Below are 26,884 nucleotides of genomic sequence, written 5' to 3'. Positions count from 1 at the left end.
TATAGAGGAAGCAATCCTAATGGTACTAGAGAAGTGGTTCCCAAGCCCAAGAGGATATCCGAATCACCCAGAGTACTCAAAATAGAAAAGAAGATACATGGATTCTTTCAATGAATATTATATAGCTGAATTGGGCCTTGTAATCTCCACTGGCAGTATTTTTCTTCTCCTGAAGATATTTTGCCTAATAGCTTCTTTAAAAAGAGTCTAGACAGAATTGCTTTGCGTTTCTCTTCATAGTGGGAACCTGTGTGGGTAGGTGGGAAAAATGTAAGGAGCAAAGCAGCTGTGGAAAAGATGAAGCTCATAGGTTTCCGAGTCTTCTACAGCTTACCCTAGATCGTTGTAAGGGGACAGAGGGAGGGTGGGAGCTTTAAGTGTCCTCCAGAGATTTTGGAAATGTAACAATGTTTTCTACCTTAGCAAAATTAAACCCACTTATCTGCATAATCTCCTCAGGCTTGCAGTTATTGAACAATTTCTGTCTTCTCTCTCCCTATTCTTGGCCGAGGGCAGCTTGCACAGTATTTGCTTCCTCGGGTGCTGTTCTGCAAGTTCGCCTGTTTCAAGCTGGTGAGGCAGCCAAGCCACAGGATTTGGCTGGCTTCCAGCTGCTAAACAGGGGGCATGTAACTTGCCATTGGTCCCCCGCTGAGAGAACTGTGGGTGTAATTTCTTTTCTGGTAAACATCCATCCTGAAGTGAATTTATCTCCTCTACACATTTGTTTTCCTTCGGGTGTTTTCCTTTTGTTGCGTTATCCTCACTTTGCTGGACAGGAGTCCTTCTGTAGTGTTACTTATCCTCTCAAAACAACAAAAAATTACTTTCGAGAAGCTGTTTAAATAAGAGGATGTAAAGTAAATCCCATCCAAAGTGGCAGTTACCATTCATCAGAGGCGGGAGGAGCAATTTCAAGCTGCTCTTGAAGTCAGAAAAGGAAGAGTGCGTGGCGACCGGAGCTGGGACGGCGCAGCCAGGATCTGGGCTGACGACAGTGTCGGGGCGTGTGGTCAGACCTTCTCTGTGGTTTGGCTCCGAGTTAGATTGTTTCATGTGGTTGGGTTAAGGAAGACTAAGAAGACGTATTCCTTCTCTCTCGGTGTCATTGATAGTCTTTTGTTATCATCGGTGATACACCACTCTTTCTACCAACACCACCAGCATATATTCAGTGCTTACCGTGTGCCATAAACTGGGCTAAAACTTCACTTCATTCTCTAATGGTTTAATCATAATACCATTTTTTTTTAATCCAGTAGGAACTGTTTCTCATGTATTACAGATGAGAAACTGAGGCTTAGAGAAGAGACCAGCTGCGAGGCTTTGGATCAAAAGTGGCAGAGCTAAGGTTTATGCCGGGGCTCTTAGTCCCCAAAGAGCATGTTCTTAACCTCTATGCTATATCACTTTCCTGAACTAAGATGATTGTTGGAAAGTATCCATGGTAGGAACTCACCACTTTTAAATGTTCCATACATAAAAATTTGGAATGGCATTTGTCCCAGTTCCGTTGCTTTTATATAATGTAAGTACCTCTAGTAAAGGGAATCAAAAGGTTAGGTTAGAAAGCTTTATATAATTTGGCAAGAGTAAATTTTTAGTTTCTTGTTTAAAATAAATATGACAGTTCAAAAGAAGGATAGGCAGTGCATGTTTATATAAAGCCAATTATTTATGCAAACTTTGTCAGCTAAGCAGTACATCTGATAACTATATACTTTTAAAAGGGTAGTAAAGGATGATCTGATAAGGTATAAAGATTATATGGAACCTGGTGGCCAACGATTTTTTTTTCTCTCTGAGAAACTGTACTTAACCGCAGAAGAGGGTTTGGGGGTTCAAATAATCAAGAGCTCCTTGGTACTTAAGGTTGTTAAAAATACTTAAGTGTTCTCTTGGGTCTCTAAAATACTTTGCTCGGGATAAATGGATGTAGGCATATTTTAAGGCAGATAGATGAAGGAGATGAGCCCTCAGAGTCCTGTCCAGCACTGTGACATTTTTGGTCTACATTTAATAATTCTGATTAGTCAGGAGATTTTTAGAATTTGACACTTAGTCTTGTTGTAAATAAAACAGAATTGGACTTGAGAGCTGTTCTCAGTCATGTAAACTTAAGTTTTAATTTGAACGTACTTAGGATTAATGTTCAATGGCCTCTGAATGGTGTGTAGATGGTCTTGTCCCTAAAATACTTAGAGGATGGAATGGGTGACACAGTCACCTGTTAGCAGAATCCAGAAGGAAGTCCCAACAACTAATCATCAAAAGGACTGAATTGAGGGGCGCCTGGGTAGCGCAGTCGTTAAAGCGTCTGCCTTCCGCTCAGGGCGTGATCCCGGCGTTCCGGGATCGAGTCCCACATCGGGCTCCTCTGCTGGGAGCCTGCTTCTTCCTCTCTCACTCGCCTGCTCTGTTCCCTCTCTCGCTGGCTGTCTCTCTGTCACATAAATAAATAAAATCTTAAAAAAAAAAAAAAAAAAAAAAAAAAAAAGGACTGAATTGAAAAACATGAAGTCGAGGGTCATTTATGTGATGCTACCGATGATCATGTCTCCCTGAGAGCTTGGGCTTCACTCCCAACCAGCTGGCCCCTCGGTCAGAAATGAGAGTTCTCTGCTGATGACAGAACTGGAGAGGTGTCCTTTTGTTGCATGGCCGCTGCTTTATAACAACAAAATGAGAATTATAAATAATAGTCAATACTTATGCAGATACTGTATTAAGCATATTAACTCATTGAATGACTGCAGTGATTGTATAGGTTAGATAGTGTTGTTATTCCTGATTTCCAGGTGAGGAAGCAGAGGCACTGAGATGACCCATATCAGCTGTGCAGATTGAGCCATTTCAGTAACAAAGCCAGAATTTGATCCAGACGGTCTGGCTTCGGGGCTGGTGCTCCTAATGACAAGGGTACACTGTCCATAAAGCCAGACTCCTCTTTCTTAACATCTTTCTCTCTAAAGCCCCTCTCTGACATCTTCCTACAAATATTCATCAACTCCCAGAAAATAAACGTGTAAGAAATAGGTGGCACATTGTGTCCCGGAAAGTGTGGTTCCTTTAAGTGCTTTAAGTCAGGGAGATGACAGAAAGAACCCTGATAGGAATGACTGTTAAAGATTATAATGGAATGTATTTCCCTTCTGTGTGTTAGAAATCCAGCCAGTAGGTAAGAGAAGGTTCCATGCTGGTTCACCATAGTCACAGCAGAGAAAAGTTTCCTAAACACTGGATTAGGTCAGGGGATGGGCAAATCAAACACTATTCATGAGTTGGGAGGAAAATGAAATTTAACACCCAGATGGACACAGAGAGAGGGTCCTAAGGCAGCCTCACACTTTAACTCCTAGATTTGAGTAGACTTGCCCTTTTTTGAGAGAATAAAAAGAATTTATGGAATAATTATTGTAGAATGGGAGGAAAATCATTCAAAAACTGCAAAATTCAGATTCCTGGTATTTCTGTATGAGAAGAACAGAAGGAAAATTTAGGAAAGAAGTTTGTCCTCAGTAGGATGCAGGGAACACCTCTTCATAAATTAGGTTGGAAAGCAGTAGGGCATGGGCAGAGATGAAGGGACCACGTGATCCCATGAAGTATGAGGTCAGGTGAGATAAGGACTGATGGCAAGCTAAGCCTAGAGCAGCCCATTATAGCTTTTGTTGGGGAGAGCCCAGTACAGCATTGATTGTTTGGAAAATAGAATAATGATACTGAGGAAAATCTTGAGAAACTAATAACATTTTAGAAGACAAATATAAATTAATGAAAGTGATGGTGGAAAAGTTGATAGAGATTAACAATAAAACGTTTCAGTTGAAAAATGAAGAGCCGGGTTTACAGAGCCAAAGATGGTCATCTCAGCCTGGCAAAAACATTTGAATAAAAGGGATAAAGAGAAAACTCCACAAGCATCTAGAGGAAAGTACTCTACAACCAAAGGACAAAAATAAAAATCAAGGTGTCCTGAGACTGACAGTTTTGCTGTCAAGGGGCGGGGGTGGGGGCGGAGAGTGAACTAGGCTCTACCTTTTGAAAGATGAAGGTTGTAACTAGATAATCTTATAACCCAAGCACGTTATCTTTACTGATGCACCATGCTACCTGAATTGCCACTGTTGGAATATTTGCTGTAATTGCTTGCAAAAAATTTTACTCCAGATTTATGAAACAAACCCTATCATAATGGGTTAACAGGGCGTGAGTCCAGGCAAGAAAGATGTGCAGGACATCTCACCTCCGTGGTTTTGGTTTTCCTAATAGGAAAATGCATATTCTGGTTATTTATTGCTGCATGACAAACATTCCAAACTTAGTAGCTTAAACTTAGTAAGTTGGTAGCTTAAAATAATTACTTCTCATGAAAGAAATTTTATTATCTCTCATGACCTGAGGGTTGACAGGTTGCAGTGAGAGCCTGTCCCTTGGAGGCATTCATTCTGCTGTGTCCTTTGACTGCTAGAGATGGACCCATCCGGAGGCTTCCTGCTCTCATGTGTGGCTCCTGGGCTGGCATGGCTGGAACAGCCAGCGCTGGCTGAGCGTCTCTCTAGCCACATAGTTTCTCCATGTGGTTTGCTTGGGTTTCCTCACAGCTGGGTGGACCCAGAATGAAGCTGCAGGGCGTCTTAGGAAAGAAGTCTCCAGAACATCACCTCTGTCATGCAAGTTGTTAAGGTCAGCCCAGATTCAAAGAGAGCAGAGGAACAGACTCCCCTGTGGAGGAAGGAGCAGGATATGCATACAAAGAGGGAAGAACATGATGCCCTGGGGTCCCACTACCAGAGCATCACTGTTCCCTTTATCTCCCGTGTGGAAGCTTTCCGGTACCAGAGAGCGCCACTGCTTGGTTAACACAAACACACCTGACACAGAGTTTGTTTGGTTCGACCAAATAGGTAATTTGGCTATTTAAATGATTTTTATTCAGAAATCCTTGGCTGGATTGTTACACAGATGTTTACTAAGGATTTGAGTGATATTCTGGGAAATTCGTTGGGATAGGTTCATAAACTGGAAATAAAATACTTTTTCCATTTCAAAATGGAAAGAGAAAGAAAAGAGAAAAAGAAAGAAAAAAGAAAAAGCCGGAAGACCGGCTCCAGTACCCAAAACTGCTATTCAGTATGTCTTCAGGAATGGATTAGATCCAAATACTGAGAGCTCCTGTAGTGAAGGGACATGAAGATACTCAAATACGCAACAGTTACAAAGTGGGATGCCAGTGTACTCAGTTCTTGAAAAGAAAACTTTGTAAGATATCCTAAGAAACCAAGTAGTTGATTAGCATTCATGATAACGGAAAAGTTTTTGTTTAAAACATACACATGGGTACACACACACGTATGTATGTCTTTGGTTAACAATGGTTAATTCTGGGAGGGTTTTTTTTTTAACACTTTACAGTGATTTTGTATTTTTTAAGTATCACAGCTGCCAAGAAGCACACATAATTTATATGTATAGTTTGAAGAACAATGATGGAAGAAAGATCCCTGTACCCACCACTCAGTTTATAAAATAGACCATTACTGATGGCATCACCAAGCTGGCAGAGAAGGAGACCCCAGTCTTAAGTTCTCCACAAGGATCTGTAAACAGAAACAGCTCTGGGAGAGCTCTGGAGCCCACTTAAGAAACTTCAGCAACCCCATGCAACAAAAAACTTGGGAGTTAATGATCAAAAAGAGAAGGAAGAGACATTCCATCTCCCATGACTGCATTGCTCAGAGCCAAGAGAGAAGACCCAGCCAGAAAGAGTTCCCCTCTCAGCTTCCCCAGCCTTTTGGGGGTACTGAACGAAGGACCCGCTTCCATCACCCGACTCAGAGATGAATAAGGCTGAGATGTATAAAGATGGCTAGGAACAAGGCAGAAAAGCAGGGGCTACAGTGTCAGCCACACAGTGGGAGGAACCACAGTTCCCAGTGACCTGCTCTGCAGATGACACTAGTAGCTTTCACCACTGAAAAAGCAAGGGTCACCAAGACCCCCTGCAAATTTCACCAGTTTTTGCCCCACAGGTATTCATGTTTGCTGATACCAGCTGCCTGAGTCCCTACCCACTCCCTGCCCTCCACCCTTGCCAAAAGCCCAGGACCCACACTGAAAGCCAGTCCAAGCCTCTGTGGTTATGTGAGCGCAAGACACCAGCTTGGAACATCCCCAGGTGACCGTCACTGCTGCGTGCGCTCCTGGGGCTAGCCCCTCCACTCTGCCTGTGACCTAGCCCTGGCTCCCGTCACTGGCCTATACCACTGAGCTCACCTGCAGCTCACTACCGCAACTGTCCACATACCCCCAGGTTGACTCTTGACACCAGGCTCTGCCGCTGTGCACCAGTGACCAGACCCAGCAGCCACAGCAGTGCACACCGACAGCTGGGGCTACCAAAGCTTCCAGGACATCTGCAGTGGGCCTTAGCCTTTGCTGCTTTCCTGGCTCCCACCACCGTGTGTGTGTTTGCAACTGGCTTCTGCCACCACCAGCCAGGCACCTACCTCTGGTTCCCAGCAGCCAAATGCGTGTGCACCACTGGCTCTGGCCACCACTGCCGGCTGTTTTTGTCCCTAGCCTCTGAACCTGGAGTGGCTCCTGAGGCCCCCAGCAGCCCTCGAAGCTTCTGCAAACCCCTGCAGCAATCACCAAGGACATGTGCCATTGAGTTGCGAGGGTGATCACTCTTACCACTCCTGTACCGTCTGTATGTGTGTGATGAGAGCACCTGAAGTCTCTCAGCAAATTTCCAGCATTCAATACGATATTAACTATAGTCATCATACTGTCTTTTACCTTAACTTTAAGGCTTAGAACAAAATGGCATATGATCAAAAGGTTGCCATTTTGTTTTTGTAACCTCTCCATTGCAGACTTCCTAGAGGACAGTTTTCAGGAACTCTGTGATTAGTGTCGTTGGTGTTTCTATAGTGGAAATTCTTAGAATAGGATCTATGACAAAGTAATCTTTATATCAGCTTATAAATTGTAAGTAGTGTCATGAATAAAATGCTTACCTGTCATTTGCATGACCTTAGAGATTGATATCTAAATGAGATACTTATGAAATGGTCCCCTAGACCAATTTGTATTTGAGTTGAATGGAAGCCAAATAATGATTTTTCTCTCCCTCCTACCATACAAGACTTTTGGTTTTTCCATATTTTGTTTGTAAATATAGGAGCTGGGAAAGAGCTCTTAAGTCATGTTCTGCCCTTAGTTAATAGGAATTATTTTTCCATATTTTATGGCATAAGAACTGGACCCTTAGAGGAACTTTGCTGTTCAGTGCAAAATATTTTTTTTTTGTCAGAGCCAGAAAAATAGCACTGATTAGTTATAATTCCAAGCCATAAACTTTTTTTTTTTTTAAAGATTTTATTTATTTATTTGACAGAGATAGAGACAGCCAGCGAGAGAGGGAACACAAGCTGGGGGAGTGGGAGAGGAAGAAGCAGGCTCATAGCAGAGGAGCCTGATGTGGGGCTTGATCCCGTAACGCTGGGATCACGCCCTGAGCCGAAGGCAGGCGCTTAACCGCTGTGCCACCCAGGCGCCCCATAAACTTTTTTTTTAAAAAGATTTTATTTATTTATTTATTTGACAGAGAGAGACAGCCAGCAAGAGAGGGAATACAAGCAGGGGGAGTGGGAGAGGAAGAAGCAGGCTTCCAGCGGAAGAGCCTGATGTGGGGCTCGATCCCATAACGCCGGGATCACGCCCTGAGCCGAAGGCAGACACTTAACAACTGAGCCACCCAGGCCCCCCCCCAGCCATAAACTTTTATCATAGAAATTTTGCTACTTTTTGAGTTTACAATTTTTAATTCCCCAGAATTTTTAATCTCCTATTTAAAGAAATATGTAATTTGGTCATAAGCTTAAAAATATAATTTCATGTTCTGAGATGCACACATACATATTTAAGTATAAGTAAACAGTCTTCTCAACCAGTATATCCAGGTGTAGTTTATGGAAGGATATGTTTTAGATACACATTCACTTATGAATACACATATATACACTGCACAGACGCTGCACAGTAATTTTTAGGATGGACTATTTCAGTACTATTGAAACTTCTAGGGACCTAGAATTTAAGATTAAATTGAAGGGTTATTAAAATATGGCTGCAGTTGGGCACCTGGGTGGTGCAGTTGGGCACCTGGGTGGCTCAGTCGGTTAAGTGTCTGCCTTCAGTTCAGGTCATGATCCCGGGGTCCTGGGATTGAGCCCCACGTTGGGCTCCCTGCTCAGCAGGGAGCCTGCTTCTCCCTCTCCCCTTCATCCTGTACATGCTCTCTCTCATTGTCTATCAAATAAATAAATAAAATCTTTTTAAAAAAGTGGCTGCAGTTGTCTTTCAAAGAAAGACTTGATTTATGCTACAACCAATTTAGCTTTTATTTTAATATTTTTAAAAGATTTTATTTCTTTGACAGAGCGAGAGCGAGCACTCAAGCAGGGTGAGGGGCAGAGGGAGAGGGAGAAGCAGGCTCCCCGCTGAGCAGGAAGCGTGATGCGGGCTCCATCCCAGGACCCTGGGATCATGACCTGAGCTGAAAGCAGACGCTTAGCTGACTGAATCACTGAGGCGCCCCTCAATTTAGCTTTAAATAAAACATTCAAATGATGAGCCCTGGGCATTATTCTGGTGGGATTTAGAATTTTTTTATATCAAAATATTAGTATTAACCCTTAACGTTTATCACCTATACATTTCGTCTGTTTTATATTAGGATCAAACTGAATTGGAAGCAATTTCTAGAAGTTTCTTATTCATTCCTTATTTTCCAACTGAGTTCTGTATGAACTATCAGAAAACTGGTTACCTAATCTCTGAAAATGGTAAAGCAGGAAAGCGTTTACACATCTATTCTCGGTCACTCAGTCTCTGACATCCTAGTAAAGGAGTTGATACAATGATGATATAGCTTCGTAGCTGTAGTTTCATCTATTTTGATCAGCAACCTAGTGAAAGGTAGAATGCAGTTCTGTTTTTGTATATGCCCTATGAGCCTTGACATCTTTTTTTCCTAGTCTTTCCTCAAATTGCCCCCCCACCCGGGTTTTGTTTTTTGTTTTCTAAACATTTTCATTTTTGGTCCCCTCATCTGACGATGCTGGCATGAATTACTGAAAGCCAAGGGAGATGTGGTGTGTGAGCGTAGTAAGTGCGCAGGGCCTTCCCCACCCCACTCCACTTTCAGTGTCCCTTTCAACCATTAACAGGCATTTAAAAAAAAAGACTTATTTAGAAAAAGAGAGAGAGAGAGAGAAAGAGAGAGAGAGAGCAGGGGGAGGGGCATGTTTCAGTGTGGGTCCTGAGCCTGCGGCCCTGCTAAGATAGTGAGTAGGTTGTCTTTTTTAATATAATTGCTCACTGATATTCTTTATATAGTTTTTACGGTGGAACTCCTGGTGATATCCTTACTGCAAGTATAGAAGTTTGGAATGTAGATCTCCTCTTGGAGCTCTGATTCAGTGATGATTCATTTGAAAACATTTCGGGGCGCCTAGATGGCGCAATCAGTTAAAGCACTCGACTCTTGGTTTCGGCTCAGGCGGTGATCTCAGGGTCATAAGATCGAGCCCCGTGTGGGGCTCCGTGGTCAGTGCGGAGTCTGCTTAAGACTCTGCCTCTCTCTCTCTCTCTCTCTCTCTCTCTTTCTCTCTCTCTGCCTCTTCTCTGCCCTGCCACTAAAATAAATAAATAAATATATAAATCTTTAAAATTGTTTCCTCTAGGTCTTATGTTTTTTCATGCTAATTGCAAACTTTTGGTTCCTCATGTTTTCCTTTGACCTTCAGTTAACTAAAACCGACTGGAATATAGTGATAGAAGCGATGCTTGGGAAATACCGTAAATCGTGACTGTGTGGACGCGTGTGGACGTGAGCAGTAGCTTCCTTTGATTTTAGTTAGTAGTATATACTTAACAGTCAAATACTTTTTCTGAGAGCAAAATATCATTTTTTATTAAACATTACGATGTTTGTAAAAATAATTACCCATATTCTGCTCTTTTAAATCTGGCAATCACAGACAAAGATATTAGGTTTCAAGATAACAAGGTTTTAGACTTTGTGAAACCTTAGAAATGTGATGTTTCTAATAATCATTAGGTGTGTTGAACATGTTATTTCGCGTTCCTTGTCCAGTATTTTCCCTCTAATTGAGATCCATGGCTGCTACTAGGGTAGTTGACAAAGATTCTACAGTGACTGGAACATTTGTTTAGTCTTTATTTGTAGATAGAGACTATTCATTTTGGCAAATACTTGTTTACTTTCTGTGTCCTCCAAGAATAACAGAGAAAAAAATGTCCTTTATTGTCCTTGTCTTGTATCAAAACAGTGATGGGCCCAGCCTTCATTTTATGAAGTTAATGGTCCAGCCATTTTGCCGTGAATGGCCTGTTCATAGGGTGTGTGGGAGTCTCTGATTAAAGAGAAGAGTGTTGGAACCCTGACCTTCTTCTTCCCCTCCTTCTCAGGACATCACATGTTACCACAGAGGTGATGAGAGAGAATGGCACAGTGGGTAGGAGGATAAGCTTAGGGACCAGACTACCTGAGTCCCAGTCTGGACTCTGCCATATACTGGTTCTGTCATCTTGGGTTACTTTACCTCTATATCTTCAGTTTTCTTCTCTGAAAAGTAGGACTAAAGATAGTATCTATTTCAAAGGAGTGTTTTTAGTATGAAGTGAGTTCTACGTAGAACATTTAGTGTCTCGCACATAGCCTACACCAGATGATGATGAGGATGATGATGATGTCGATGATGATGATGATGATGATTTAATAATTTGGAAGAAGCTCAGACTACCTTTCTGAGAGGAAAAAAAAAAAGACTTGGAATATGCCTCCTTCCTGTAATTACAGCTGTTAATATCTCTGGTAGTGAATATTTGACACAATATTTGTGTCACCTGCTCTGAGAGGTACGTTTTTTCTCTTTCCAATTTTTGAAGTGCCAACTCTGTGTCCTAGCCAGGAAGAAGCCCCCAACTTGACAATAGTTTAAATTTTTTTTTTCAATCGCAATTTCGTTTTTTTTTTGTCCAACTCTTTAGAATTTCTGCAAACTTAACTAGATTGTTTTTCAGAACAGAATCTTGTTAATTGAATGAATGGAGACATTCAGTAGAACAAAGCAAGTTCTGGAATATAACCACAGGAGGAATTAGTCTGCTGTAATGTGAGTGATCTACACCTTCACTTGAGCATAAAGATAAGGGGGCCCTTTTCCTGGGTGGGTACCTTTCTTTTGACACACGCACGGGTGGCTTGATGTCTGCTGCTTTCTTGGGGCATTGCCACAAACAGAACCGAGAGAGTCCCAGCACAAAGCAGTTTGCTTCATTTCACAATTAGGAAGCTATTTCTCAGCTCAGTTGGGAAGGAGGTGGCCATTTATTTTTGAAGTGCTCTCACATCCTCTTTCAAAGTTGGTTCTCTCTCCTGCCCACGTTCTTTTCTGCCGAGTTTTATGCTCTAGACTTGCATATAATCTTCCCTTTGTGCTAAATCCCCTCTGCAGCATAACAACAATTCTGGATTTTCTGTCCTGAAGGTTTCACTCAGGAGTCCTTGTATGGCTGGGGAAGCTATATTTAAAAAACCTCCCTGGAGGATTCTATGTCTGGCCCTTGAATTGGCTTTTGGAACCACAGGTCTAAACGTCCAACTCCCAGCAGAAAAAGAAACATCCTGTGTTTTTTTCCCTTGGGGTTTGCCATGGGCACACTGTTGATACTGAGCTGGAAATGCTAAATGTGTTGCTTGACCTCAGGAAACTGAGGCTTTGAACGCCTTAACCCCAGGGAATAATTAATATGAGAAATATACATTGTAGGCCAGGCCCATTGGGAAACTTAATGTGGCCCAAGGGAATCCTGGGGCCTGGTTGGGAAGGTTGATGCCCTTCTTCAGCCTAGTATTTACTTATTAATTTGTTTGTTCAGCCATTTAAATGATTATGAGATCAAAGACCTTTTGCTGGGCACAAGGGATCCAAGGAGTATAGTGGAAAGAGTACAGGTTTTAGAATCTGCCAGATGTTGGTTTGAATCATTGCTGAGCTATGTGATTTTGAGCTATTAACTTCTCTAAACTTATTTCCTCATTGGCCAAATGGAAATAACGCCTACATTGCAAGTCGTCATAAGGATTAGAAATAACACACACGAGGCACCTCCTGGTGATTAGCATTCAGGCACCAGGTAGAGCATCTGGAACCGGACACACATTTTTCTTTGCCCCTCAAAGGTGGTACCTTTGATATGAGCAGTTTAGAAATGAGTACACCAAGCCTGATAAAAGTAACTCCTCCAAGATCACTAGCTTCTGAGGGGAAGAGCTCTGCTTTGTATCTAGGTCTGTCTGACACGCAAACTGATGTTCCTAACCACGTATCCTAGATGACTGCTCAGTCTAGTGTCACATGACGCCCCCCCTCCCCCCCCCCCCCCCCCGGCCTCAGGCTAGACCTGGGAGTGACCCGTCCTATGGGCTGGCAAGGCATGTTGAATCCCTCTCTGGGGAATATGCAATCAAGCAAGAGACTGAGGTGGTTATAAGAGAGACGTAAGCTGAGAGAAAGGTCGTGGGGTTTACTCGGAGCCAGGGTTACCTTCGTAGACCACGTGTAAGCTGAAGTCGAGGGCTGGAGCCATGTGGATGGAGTCCAGGAAAAGCAAGAGAGTTCATTTTATGATGGATGATAAAGACCAGGTGGGGTTGCTTCCTCACCACATTCAGTGTTTAAATCTAGCCCATCTATCTTTGCTCCAATTCCTCTTTTAGTTAAGTTTGAATATCAGCAACTTGGTTTTTAGAAAGACCCAGAGTTTAACCAGGCATTAAAGTGTAGCTATTTGCATAGGAGCCATGATGTACAGGCAAACAAAATTGCAACAGAAGGTAATGAAGTTTTTAAGGAGGGCGATCTAAAGAGCTGAGGGGCAGAGGAGGGAAGGCACTTACGATCCTCCGCGGAACGTGCGTTTCCTTATGTTGCCCTGTGCTGGCCGTCTTCATGTGAGGCTTGCTACTTACGTGAGAGGTAGGCTTGGACTGACAGCCAGTTCTCGGACTTCACCTAATATGTAGAAATTACTAATTCATTTTACTTGTAAGTATGTCCTTAAGTTCCACAGATATTGTGTGGAATACAAATTAAATAAATGCTTACCATATGACGACAGTCCTAAATATAATATCTTGGATTTCTTTTTTTATGTAATGGTTATTGATTGAAGACCAAGAAAAGGGTATTAAATCCTCTTATTCTAATGGAATTATCTTAAAAGGTATCTTCTGGTCTAGTATGAAGTCAGCTACGGAGGAACTTGAAATTCTTCTCTGGTTTTCCCATTGGTCCTAATCAAATGAAATCAGTTGTATCATTTTCTCTGCAAACCCGGATGTTTTCTGACTTAACTGAAGAGTGCCAAATGAGCCTCATCATTTTCTGCAAATTTTGAGTGAATTTAGGGTATGTAGCTATGAAACATTCCAGCAGAATGGTTTGAGTACTGATTTTTTTTTCACAATATTCCGCTAACTAAGAAGGTGTGTGAAGCACTTACAGTGCACTGTACATATTAGCAATGCCCACCATCTCAAGTACCCTACCTAGGAAACTTCTAGATTGCACCTTGCTAATAGAAAAAGTGTTGAATCAATGCTGTGTACATTTACGGAAAGTCTTAGGTTACAGATGATATTGATGCAATTCATGAAGTGTTTTCATTTACGACAAGGCTCAGAGAAAGATTAGTTGTTCTCTAATACTTTTCTGCCTCTCTTGAAAAACAGCTCTAAACTATGTCCTTATCCAGTGACCCTTAAAGCTGTAAAAGTATATAAGAAAGACCTTGGGACCTGCTTCCCCGTCCAGCTCAGCTGCTAGGAAGCTGTAGGAACGTGGTGGGATCCTCTAGTTTTCATGTGCCTCACTTCATATCTTCACCAGTTAGCAGAGTCAGACTAGAGCAGGGGTAGTAAATATCTACCATACTCTAGTCTCTCCACCCTCCCCAACATGGCTGACCGATCATCATCCTGGGAGGCTAACGTGATCAGAGCCCTTTGTCAGCGAACAGCACCTGACAATCAGCTTTTATATTTGATATTAAATCTGTGGGCTCTCTCCGGACCAGAAGATAATAAAGATCATTTTTAGTTTGACAACTCTATTCTTATAAGAGATCCCAGAAGAGGACCTTGTTCTTAGCAAGTAGTTTATATTCACTCCCCCATAAAATGACAATCTGGATGTGAGAAGAATGCTTTTCCCCCTAAATCACTGTTTGGAAAGCAAGATGCATCTGACTTCTCTTCTCTCATTTGCTCCCTAGACCCTCAAATGTCTTCTTAACAGCAGAGCAATTATGTGTTTCCTTGTGCTGCACTTGGACTTTGCTATCTATTCTTTAGTCCACCACAGAGCTTACCTTTGGCCTTAAAGGAAAAAGAAATAAGGCCTCTGTGGTTAAAAGAAGGTATTTAGGAAGTGAGAGCTCCAGAGCTCCCCTGCTCACTTTTTACACCACAGATACTTACAGTAAAAGTGAATTATTGCCCCCTTGTGGTAGAGTTATATATTTATTTTCTCACACAAGTGGAATTGCGTAGTATAATGCTACCTTGAAACTGTCTTTGCAATGAAGTTAGTTATTATGAAAAGAACTGTAGGTATCTTTGAAACCACCTCTCCTTGTTTATTTATTCTCACCTATCTTAAACTCCATAGAATCTTGTCTTTGAACTGATTTTTTTTTGAAGTACCAGATATCTAAGAGCTTAAATCAAATGGCATGACCCAAATTATATGGAAGAAACCCAAATCTCATTCAAAATATTTTCTGTAGTCCTTGCCACTTTAAATGAATTTGTAGGGTTTGGGGGATGTCTTATTGCCCCTTTAGAAGTCTGTACCCGAAGATTTTTCTTAAGAGCTATAAAAGGGAAATTTTGAAATACCATGTCCAGGAATCCTTATTTGTAAAGGTTCATGTGATTCTTAGGATTAGCTTTTCTTCCAATTTCATAACATTGAACATGAAACAAGATTTTAAAACCAAACAGGGGCTTCCTTTCAACAAAAGATAGACTTCATGCCTAATAAAATGCCTTAGAGAGGAACAGTGGAGCCATCCTACAGAGAAGGCTAGCCATTTCATACTATTCTTTTTACAATAAAAATGCGGCGAACTTTTACAAATAGAACAGTAATGCACAGTCACATTGGCTTATTGAATTAGTTCTTCACAAATGATCATAAACACACATAGGAATTCTGAATGGTTTTCGTGTTTGCATATTTGGAGAAGTCCCTCCTGTCAACTGTTTTTTATTTGGGATGGTGGTCACTCCCCGCTAATAACTCTCAAGTAGTCGCTCTGCTTACAAGGCTGTCTCCAGGTTATGTGCAGATTTTTGAAGCACATGCTCTTTATAAAGATGAAATGACTACGTGACCACTTGGAAGATTTTCACATTATGACTGGAAGTTCAGGATGGCCCAGTAAAATCTCCTCAGCATATAGCTGGTTATTTTTCAACATTTCAAAATTTGTTGGTTTGTCTCTAGATCATTATGTTCTCAAAGGCAATTTGATCACAGTCAGGAAACAGTCATGGAAGGATTTGCCAGTCCTTTCTAAAGACCTCGATCTGTACAATATTTTTCGTGGAAAAGATGTTACTTCTTAAAAACCAGATAAATGTCACTGAAAACACCAACTAAAGAGCTTTGTACTACAAATAGGATTCATTTGCTTTACTGATTCAGGCTCCTTCCTCTGAGGCTCAGCTGATGTAAAATAACTTTTAATGTGTGACTCAGAACGATTATAGACAGGGGAAGATTTTTATCTTCGACTAGGTAGAATATTCTGTGGCAGAGTCCGGTCATGCTCATCAGATTTGCCTACTTGGACGCCTTTCTAGAGGAAAGCAGCTTTGTGAACTAGCATCCATTCTTGATGTCAGAAGTGTCTGGGTAGTTCAGCAGTTCTTAAGCTTTTATGTCTTAGGTCCAATTACGATTGACCATGCCACTCAAAAGTCGGCTTACCACTAGAAGAGGAATGTTTTGTATTACAGCCTTTTCCTTATACCTATTTATGATAAATTTTAGGGACATGCAATTTCTCTTGGGAACAAATTTAATTACTGTGGCCTTAGGATACAAGTACTTCATAGTTGAAAATACTTATTGCTTCAGTAATCATAAAAAGAGGTCATAAAAAATTGTGTAGGTAGGACATTTTGGTACTTTACAATTTTTTTTCAGAGTTCTACAGTAAACATTTGTATGTATAAATCTCTGTCCAAGTTTAGATTATTTTCCTAGGATGGGTTCCTAGGTCTGAGTCAAAAGTTATGAATATTTTAATGCTTTTGTACACATTGCCAGATGGCTTTTAGAAAGACTGTATCAATTTTATATTCTCATAATGCATCCTGATGCCTGTCTCACCGCATTCTCACTTTTTACTTTTAAGAATCTTGGCAGCGGCAACTCATTTTATTTGGCACTTTTAATTGTGAGATTCGATTGTTTCATATATTTATTAGCTGTTCTTATTCCCCTTATGAATTATATTTAAGTCTTTTGTCTATTTTTATATGAGCTTTTAAAATATTTAGGAGCCAATTGGCATTTTTCCAGAGAATCATCAATCACTCTTAAATAAATAAATCCCTGTTGCTACTCATTCTTGGGCAAATTCAAGTTGCCCACAGGAGAAAGAGAAATAGCTCCATTGCTGTTCCTTGTCTACTACTCAGTCCTTGTGAAGATGTGGAAGCAACTTTCTCTGTTCTACGTCTAGCGTGTCTTGTGAAGCATGACAAAGTTCCCCAGCTTGGTGGTTTTCAGACTTTTTGTCTCTCGGTTTCAGCTACTTTGAAGAATGGCCCGATCTCTGAGATGATCCCCAAATCTCCCTGGTGAATTTCATAGATACAGTGAAGCCCTGGTTTCAAGTTAGCATCACAAATTTATCATTAAAATTTAATAGAAATTAGTCCTGGTTTCAGACGATCACCTTTGTCATCACAGTTGTGGCTCTAACAGTGGAAATCACATTTGTCATAACTGTGGCTTACTTTCCCGTGTGTGTGTGTGTGTGTGTGTGTGTGTGTGCGCGCGCGCGAGTGCGCATAGAAAGACTTTTTTTTTCATAGTCACAGCTACTGAATTTTTTCTTCAATTTTCTTTCATTGCATTTACCATTAGAAAGTCTTCCTCAGGGGCACCTGGGTGGCACAGCGGTTAAAGCGTCTGCCTTCGGCTCGGGGCGTGATCCCGGCGTTATGGGATCGAACCCCACGTCAGGCTCCTCCGCTGGAAGCCTGCTTCTTCCTCTCCCACTCCCCCTGCTTGTGTTCCCTCTCTCGCTGGCTGTCTCTATCTCTGTCACATAAATAAAATCTTTAAAAAAAAAAAAGTCTTCCTCAAAACACTTAATAATCTTTATGGAAACCCTATACAACCTTTGTGCCTTACTAATGGAGGTACCGGAATCATTGTTCCAATTATGAAAAAAACTTACCTGAACGTTTCCTCGACTTTGGGGCTTAGGAAAGCATGAAATGCGTGCCTGCCTGGCAGTGGAGTCTGTATTTTCACAGCTTCGTGTAATTTGTGAGTCTGCCTGATATCTTGGTTGAAAATAATCTATCCTATTTCTGATTCTAATGGCAGTAATCTACAGCTGGACTTTAGGAGTATTTCCATAAGGGGCTGTTCACCTTTCTCTGTAGAAGAGTTGATAGGTTATCCTGTTGGACCGTTTCCACATGTGTGCAAATCAATATAATTATGTTGGTTAGAGTGTGGTTTTGATGGTATCTTTCTAACTTTGTTCATTTTGATGATAATCTTGTCTTGCTCATGGTATTTTATACAACTTTCTGGCGAAAGAGGATTGTAGCACCTTCATTCCATAAATGTAAGAACCGAGAGTCACAAGCAGGATGCCTTCCTGCACATCTCAGTTACAGGACCACACTTACCTACTGGCTCCCTTTCCTTCCTCTATTAAATGCCATTGCTTTCCTTAACTGTAATATCTGAGCCAGTCTTCTTGCATCTGTAGAACAGTGCTGAAGAGATTTGCTGAGCAGTGATTTGTCAAGGCCACTGTATTCTTAAAGCACTCAGGACAAAGGTATGCAAATGTGTCATTAGAGTTGGACATAGCTAGAGGCTGATAATGTCCTCATAAAACTCAAACCTTTTTCTGCTGGTCTTGGGCAGTATATTTTCCAGGTTGTTACTCGTGAACTAAAAACAAAGTTAAATCCATGACTTGAATTTCTTTTTGGGTGACCGGTGTTGCACTTGCCTTTAAATGCTTCCTGTACAGGGTGAATGTGCTTAAGGATGTGAAATAATCTGAGTCTAGAAGGCATCATCCAAGTCTAATCTCCTAGCCACAGGTGTAAAGAAATGGAAACCTCCATTAGCGCACCTGTATGTCCAATATAACTTATTTTCAAATATACAGGTCAAAACAGGGCTATGTATTTTCTGTTAGCTTTAATCTTACCAATTTCTTATGTTTGAAAATCTTAGAGTTCCGAAGAAAATATGTACAAGACCTTTTTTTTTAGGTTAGGTTAGGTTATAATATTTTTTTATTACTTTGAGTTGAGCTTTAAGTCAAAACAGCCTACTACTGACTGCAAAATATTTTCAGTTAATTTAGGCCTATCCGTGGTCAAATCTTGGCTAACCATCTTAATTCTTCAGTATTTGCAATATATTCTACATGAGGAATGGGGCTGACCAGAAACAAAACCAAGCAATCAACTGATAGCACATAGATGTCATTCAAAAGAGACTTCTGAGGACAATTTTTATGGTTGTAATTAGGTCTCCCACACATCTTTAGTTGAAACCACTACCATGTAACTTATTGACAATGGAATAATTGTACAAGTTGAAAACTTATTTTATATAAGTTTCCAGAAGCCATGCTGAAATTTTGGCTACACCATGGACTATTTTATGCAAATATGGAGTAACTTTCCTATCATACAATATTCTATCAGCCAGCAAACCCAAAGACCATTTGATATTGACAATTACATCAGAATGATATATTAGGTAAATGGCATGAAAATGACCCTCTCTTAAAATAAGAATTTCCAGTCATTTAGCATAGATTTTTCTGTTAGTCAAAGAACTGCACATTTTTCATTTGAAAAACTGAAATGGTGAATGGGAAAAGATTTCTTGAACAAATAGTATATTTTTATCTTAACACATTTAAACATCTAGTAATATTATTTTTCCATTTACTCAATTTCAATTTGCTTTTAAAATAAACTCCAGGCTTTAAATAAATTAAACATGAGCTCATTTTTACAATGTAGTCAGCAATGATTTTAACTAAGGTTTTTGTTGTTTGCTTAGAGAAAATCTAGCACTAAGGAAATCTTCAAAAACTTTATAATTGAAGCTTCTTTTTAAATATGCAATTTTATGGTATTTCATCTCTCTGCCCTCATTAGGTATGTCTCATCATTAGATATAATGTTACTAAAATAGTTGCAACTTTACAGCTTCTTTGATTAATGATACTTGGGCTAAGGTTTCATTGGGTAGGATTAGCTATGTTTAAAGATGGCAAGATGCCATTATAATGTTAATGCCAGAATTTAATAAGAACCAGAAATTAACTTCAGGGACCTTCATAATTTACTGTGAGGGCATGATCATATTCTGATTATTTTACTGCCGTGTCCTATTAAAAATAAGTTATCCTCTATCTTGTGATAAAGTTTTACTGAGCAAACACTTGTTGTCTGTCAACTGTGTGCCAACCACGTGACTGTTTTCCATCCTCAAACAAAATGAGAAACCCCTCCCTTGTTTAGAAATCTCCCAGGCTCCTGTAATCTAGTACGACGCTGCTTTCTTAAGGCAGGGATCTAGCTCCCTCACTTCTGGTCTGTTTCTTTCACATTTCCTACATCAGCTGCCACCTCCATTGTCTTGACTGCAAAGCTGGCCAGCTATGTCCCTGTAATAAGGGTCTTGGCAGGTTGGAAAGCATGTGTTAGAACTGAATGTGTGATTTGTGGTACTGGTTACTACAGTGTCAAAGAGCTATACTTCACAGAAAAGTTTTGTAGGATGACACAAGTAAAACAGAAGTAGGGTGGATAGGAGAGGAGATTTGACAGTCTGTTGAGGGAAGAATCTGTTCTGAAGGTGTATGTGATGACTTAATTTCTGCAAACCTCAGTGACCTTTAAGCTCTTTTCTGTTCTAAAAAAATCCCATGATTCCTGTGTGTTTAGAACCCAAAGAGGGCAACGGACCCAAAGCAGATGCCTGTGATTTTCTCTCACGATTTTATGTATACATACTTGCAAAGAAATGTTGAGACATTGTAAAAACTATGAACCATAACCTCGAGACGCAGAAAGGGAAATACAGCAGAGACAAAGGGAAAACTATATTCAAAACCTCCTGATGGAGACAAACCTCAACTATTTAGCTGGTGGTCTGGGCTTCCTGATGGTGAAGGCAAAGAGGAGAAATAGGATTATGTGGTGGTGTGATCTTCTGGTAGGAAGACACCTATCCCCAGTTCTTCAGGAACAAACCAGCATTTCTCCTGTTCACAATAACAAGAATAACTGGTCTAGGGGATTTGTAGAGGAAGCCCTAAGCCATATAAGGAACGATGTCCTCATGAATTTTTATAGAAAATGAAGTATTCCACCTATGTCGTTTCATTCACTGGCCTTTGGAGAAGAGGGAGGGAATAATGTTAAAAGCAAGACATTTCTTTCTCCCAGGGGGGGAGGGGGCAGGGAGAAGGGAGTTTGAAACTTCTAGTATATTTACTGTAGAGAGATGCTTATTTTCTTTCGACCCACCGACATGTGGAGCAGTAGAAAGATGTAAAGCTGTCTAGTAAAGGGTAGTATTGTTAAAAGTCGGAGGGGATAAATGGAATTTTTGTGGCAGGATGATATTTGCAAGACTGATCAGGCCGCTGGGAGGTTTTTAAATATGCCAGTTCCCTATAACAGGAAGATCGGTCTCTGTTTTAGACAGCATATCCAATTTAGTAAATTATTATTATTCCGTCAAAATTAATGTGAACAATTTTCTCTTTGAGGCTGCTTTTTCCATAGGTGATGTTTTCCAGATGGGCTTTGTGTAAAACTCTTAATGTTTTGTGTTTTCTTTCCTAGAGAAAGAGCCTTTTCTGACAAGTCTTCATTTCTCTTTCTCCCGGTATAGGGAAGAGAGCCCCAAAGGCAAAGGAGAAGAAGAACAAGAAAAAGAAGAGGAAGCTGATAGAAAGAGCCCAGGAGCAACACAGTGTCTTCCTAGCTACAGATAGGGCTAACCAGTAAAATAAAAGACATATAGGGGTAGATTTTGGGGTGGGGGGTGTTTTTGCCAAAGTGCACAAAGCTACTCGCCACTCCTGGACACCGGTGTACAGCGTTTTGCGCTGCTGTGACCAGTGTCTGTTCCCAGTAACGTTGTGAAAGGAGGAGCCACGAGCGTGGTCTCTGTTATTTATGCTTTGATTTGCATCTGGAGACTGTGAAGGCAGGAGTCTGGGGTCCAGCATGTGCCTCGGCTCCACGTGCACCGAGGGATCACGGCACCACGGAGGGGCAAGAGCTGTGAGGCCATGGACCACCCCGGAGACCAGACGTGCATATTTACGGGAAAGAAGACACTCCGCAGGCAAAGTGCTGTTTCACGGGTGACCTTGATTTCTCACATTGTGCGTTCGCAAGGATAAATGCTTGCGGGGCTCTGCTTTGAGCTGGGGGGGCGCTCCGGGGTTTCCTGCTCAGCTTCACGGCAGCTCCCACCTGTACATATTCTGTGGGGCTACATATAAACCTCTTACTTACTGTATATTTATGCTTTCCGAAGCGTAACAAGTCATACCTGATTAATATTATGTCACTTTGTTTCTAGTGGTTCCTAACCATCGTCCAGTAAATGGCTGTTCTAGATTTGCGAACTGACCGATGTTTTGTTGCCCCTTAACTTTTTTTTTTTTTCGGGCTTATTTCTCATTGTAAGAATAGGATAAGCTAGTTTGTACATAGGGGGTCAAATGACCAGTGTCAAAGAATTTGAATATCCATAGACCTTCCCCACTCCGTGTCTCCTCATGCAGGTGACAGGCAGAAGCTAAAACTCCCTTTATGTCTGAGATGTGAGGACTTGACGAAACAGAACTGAAAACATAAGGAATGACCTGCAGTCCCTTCTAGTCCCTTCTAGTGCTTATCATGCTGTTCTACCGGCTAGCTAGAGAATTTTTTAAACCTGTGTTTCAGACTTCAGTGTGTGTGTGTGTATACACACACACACACAAACATATACATATATATTTATTTAAAGCCACCCCTGACTTACCACAGCAGGGTACCTACCAATACTCTTGGGTCACTGTAGACATTACTGTCTTGAGACCATGCATGGAATTTGAAGAGCAAACAGGATGAGTCCCTGTAACTGCTGGTCAGATCTTAACAGGTCTCCTTGGAGCCAGAATCTGTATCCTCTCCAAGACAGAGGAACACTGTGGAGACTCTCCAGGGGACTTTCAAAAACATCGTTGTGCAGTTGGGGGAATCCGTTCTTAGAGGGTTTTGAATTGGCTTCTTCTAAAAGCATTGTTTGTTATCTTCCTGGCTAATCCAGAAGAAAATTAGAACAAAGTGAAATGGTTACAGATGTTTAAGGAAAAAAAGCAAGGTAAAGCCTTTTTTCTCACCTTGCATTGGCAAAACTACCTCTCCAGTGTTTTTGTTTTAACTTTTGAGTCAAAAGCATCTTACCAGTAAGTATACATGGCATATACATCATTATGAGAATATTATTGCTATGAGATAAGAAGCCATATATGAATGTTGTATACAACTTTAGGGTTTGCATTCAATCCTAAAGCGTTCACCTCCTTTCATGTCTCTTTACACTATGTTCCTGTTTAAGTGGGGAGGGGGCTCCTTTATATAGTGCTTCATCGTTAATAAGTCAATACCTGTTCTGTTTCTGAGATGTTCTTTTTGTGCATTAAAAAACTTCAAAATTATTCTTTGTGAAAGTTTTCTTTAGAGGTACATTTAGGGGAAAAAAGCAATACTTTAACAACTGTACCCCTAAATAATCCTTTAAAAAAGGCAGACAAAACTTTGAAAAACCAATGTTAGTAACTATATCTAGGAACTGGCTAGGTATAAATTACACTAGAGTGGAGTGGTTAGGAGATTTTTTTAAAGATTACTTATGTTGAGAGAGGGCATGTACAAGTCAGGGGAGGGGCAGAGGGAGAAAGAGAATCTCAAGCAGACCCCAAGCTGAGCGGAGTCTAAAGCGGGGCTCAATCCCGTGACCCTGAGATTGTGACCCGAGCCAAAATCAAGTCAGACACTTGCCTGAGCCACCCAGGGGACCCAGGTGGAGAGATTTTAGAGCTGCACTGCCTGAGTTCCAGAGTAGCCTGGGGCAAATTCTCTCTCTAGGGCTCTGTTCTTCATCTGTGAAATGGAGGTAACAGTATTGTCTACGTGTAGGGCTGTGTTTTAAGGATTAAATTAGATAAGTGTAAAGTATGGTCAGCACAGGGTATATACTAAATTGCTACCCAAATTACCTGTTACTGCCTCTGTTCTTGATATTTAAATTATTTAAAAGACCTCCTTTCTTGTTAACAAAACAGAATATATTTATGAAAACATCAGTTCTCTTCAATCTATTGCTTGATGCCTGGAAATTATTTGCCCAAATTTTTATTCTTGTGGGAATTGATTTACAGCTGCTTGATTTCTAAGCCTCCCAGTTATAAGCAAATACACAACAGAAACACGCACATACTACAGTGTAATTCATAGCTTCGGGGTAACACAAAGAAGATCTAGTGGTTTTCCACAAGTAGCTATACCATGCCTATATTTATGATGTATATAAATATAGAATATATGAAACTGATTCCCCCCCCCCAGTATTTTCAGGGAGCTTATTAGCATCTGTAGAAATAAATGATGGGATCACAACTTTGTCAGTTAAGAAGTCGGGGAATTAAGTCAATTAAGTTGGGTCAGGAAATTAAGTCAATTAAGCTGGGTTGGGGCAATAGGTGCAGGCAGTCAAAAGTATAAACTTATACAAAGAATATATCATGGGGAAGGCAAGGTACAGAATAGGGACTATAATATTGTATTCTCTTAGCAATTTTCAAATACATAATATGTCTTAAACGTCCTCATCACAAAAGTTTGACAGATTAGCACTTAAGAAAAGCCAGCTTTATGAATGTCTTTTTAAGATGCTAATTGCAATAATTGTATACATGAAATTTTCATCTTTTGCTAGAAACATTTGGAGAAAAGCTAGGACTTAGCCTCAAGTGTGTGATTCCTCCTCTAGCATTTTTTTTTTTAAAGGAGAGCTATGAGTAGGAGAGAGAAAAGTGAATAATACCTCTGTTCATGTTAGAAGTTTGTGCATAGTAGATGCTGCTTGATAATATCATTAGAAAAGGGAGAATTAGTAACCCTAGACGTGTCTAGTCCTTGACCAATCTCATCATCCTCCCCCTTCTTTCAAAAGGAATTCCACTCAAGCATCGGGCCTCATCCCCTCTTACTTTTGTGGGGTCTTCAGTATCCACTCCGGGCATTTCTTCAGCTCCTCCTCTCCTCTAACTTAGGTACAATTTCTCTCAAGGTCTTCATTGTCCACTCTCCTGAAAAAGGAGTTTACGGTCACTGATGGCTTTGACTTTGTTCCCTTCTCATCGATTTCTTCCCCACCGCTGCATTGTCCTTGTTCTTACAAAGGGAGCAATGACATTCCTCTTACTAAACCTGAGGAGAACATTTGCCTTATTTGCCCTGATCCTTTTGCACGTGTCCTATTTCCACCAAGTCTGACTTTATTGTGCCCTTTCCTTCAGAAACGTCATTTCTCATTTGACTTCTATAACATTCCTAACCTGGATTTTCTACTTCCCTACTTCTTTTTGGTCTTTTCAAGTTCTTTCTTGGCCTAAATTCAAAATACATTTCATAGGTGAGCCCACGATTTAATCTTTTAAATTTAATCTCTTCATCTCCTCAATTTGGTAAATATGACCTTATGGCTTCAGACACCACGTGTATGCTGTTGATTTTCAAATCCAGCTCTCTGGCTCCAGGTCTTTGATAATGTTTTCCAAGCCTACTAGAGATCTTGACTAGGGAGCCACACACTTAAGCTCAATGTATCTAAAACTGAATTTATTACCACATCGGTTGGGCTCCAGTCAAGGAAATAAAGCAGTTGAGGTGTTTCAAACAGGGAATTTAACACTGAGAATTGGTTACACAGGTAATAAAGGAGACAGGAAACTGAAGTGGGAATGACAAGATCACCCAGAGATTAACAACAGCAAGAAGCCACTATTACCTCTAGGGCAAGGGGGTAACAGGAAGAGGTTGAGTTTCCTGAATCCAGAAGGTAAGGCCACCCAGCTGGAGCTAGAACTGTAGTAGTTGAGACTAGAGCTTTGACCATAGAAGAAGCTGGAACCAAAGACAGAAAGCTTATCTGGTGGGAGTTAAAATCTTGGAAAAGATCTGGTCATCCTGACTTCTTGCCTGGCTTCTCCCTACCTTCCAACCTCTAGTCTTCTACCCACACCTGCCACTGCCCAAACCTGACTGGAAACCAAGGAGCCTGAGTAATGTAGTTCCCTCTGTAGGGAAGGACATAGACCCAGGAGCAAGCAAGCAAATAACATAATCACTGACATCTTCCCATGAAACAATTCCTCTTCCTGCCTTCCCCAATTAATAGTTAATAAAATCTTTACTTACATAGTTGGTTACATGAACTCTCTTGTAATCATCACTTACTCCCATTGTTCCCGACATCTAATCAGTTCCTAGATTCTAGTGAGTCTACCTGAGAAGGATCTTCTGAATTTCTCCCCACCTCTTCACTTTCTTTGTTCTGTGGTTGTGCTAAGTTTCTCTCTGTTTCTCTTCTAGACTGCTTCATTACCCTATTCTTGCTCAAAGCTTCACTCCAACTATTATTTATATTTCTACTACTTCTTTTTCCTGTTGATATATTGGTAGTGCTATTTATTATTTAAATAACTTCATGTTTCTTATAGAATAAGATCTTGTAATTATTTACATGAAACACAGTACCCTTTTAACTTTCTCTTCACCCATGTAGCTTGTGGAGATCAAGAAAAGACTGAATGCACTGGGATGATCATTATAAAATTTTCAAGGGTTCCTTTCAGGTAAACTTGGATATGCTTACCATAATGATTAATATCCTTGAATCATGAAGGCAGAAATGTAAGGGTACCTATGACTTTGAAAGCAAGTGATAAACACATAAAATCTGAGAGGTCCAACAGTCTGAAAAATGTGTCAAAGATTTAGACAAGTTCCCATGTTAATCTATGAAGAATCCTTACGACAAACTACCATGTGCCAACTCCCCCCTTCCCCCACATCAGAAGACACTGCTAACCACTGCTGAGCTAAACACAAGTCTCAGAGTCCTTCCCAACAAAGGTGTTCCAAGGAAACACTACCAAGAGATTGAAGGTGACAGGGGAGTTATAGTCTTTTGGATTCCCATGTCAACTTCATGCCCAAGATAGTGACAACGGTCTTCTCTCAGAAACACTCCAGAATAGTCCATAAATACTTTTCAAACCTTGCCACCTAGGTACCCTTAAAGACAGAAAAGTAAAGTTGTAAGTCTGGGATTATAACCTTTATTAGCCAACTGACTTCTCCTCAGGTGTTCTAACCTCAGTCTCTGTAGCAGCATGCTACCCAGGAGCACATTCAACTTTTATT

General features: G+C 40.8%; 1 protein-coding gene across 1 annotated transcript in view; it reads left to right on the top strand.

Moving 5' to 3' along the window:
• RSPO2 (R-spondin 2) overlaps positions 1-23,109 on the top strand; it is a 148,027-nt gene extending 124,918 nt beyond the window's left edge. The window contains exon 6 of the mRNA XM_026495568.4: positions 21,288-23,109. Coding sequence (XP_026351353.2) covers positions 21,288-21,403 — 116 coding nt within the window. The 3' untranslated portion in view covers positions 21,404-23,109. The remainder of the gene's footprint in view (positions 1-21,287) is intronic.
• The last annotated feature ends 3,775 nt before the right edge of the window (positions 23,110-26,884 follow it).

Source organism: Ursus arctos, unplaced genomic scaffold (assembly GCF_023065955.2).
Source record: "Ursus arctos isolate Adak ecotype North America unplaced genomic scaffold, UrsArc2.0 scaffold_6, whole genome shotgun sequence".
Classification (NCBI taxonomy): domain Eukaryota; kingdom Metazoa; phylum Chordata; class Mammalia; order Carnivora; family Ursidae; genus Ursus; species Ursus arctos.
Note: the sequence above shows the minus strand (reverse complement) of the source record. Positions and strands in the feature narration are given on the sequence as shown.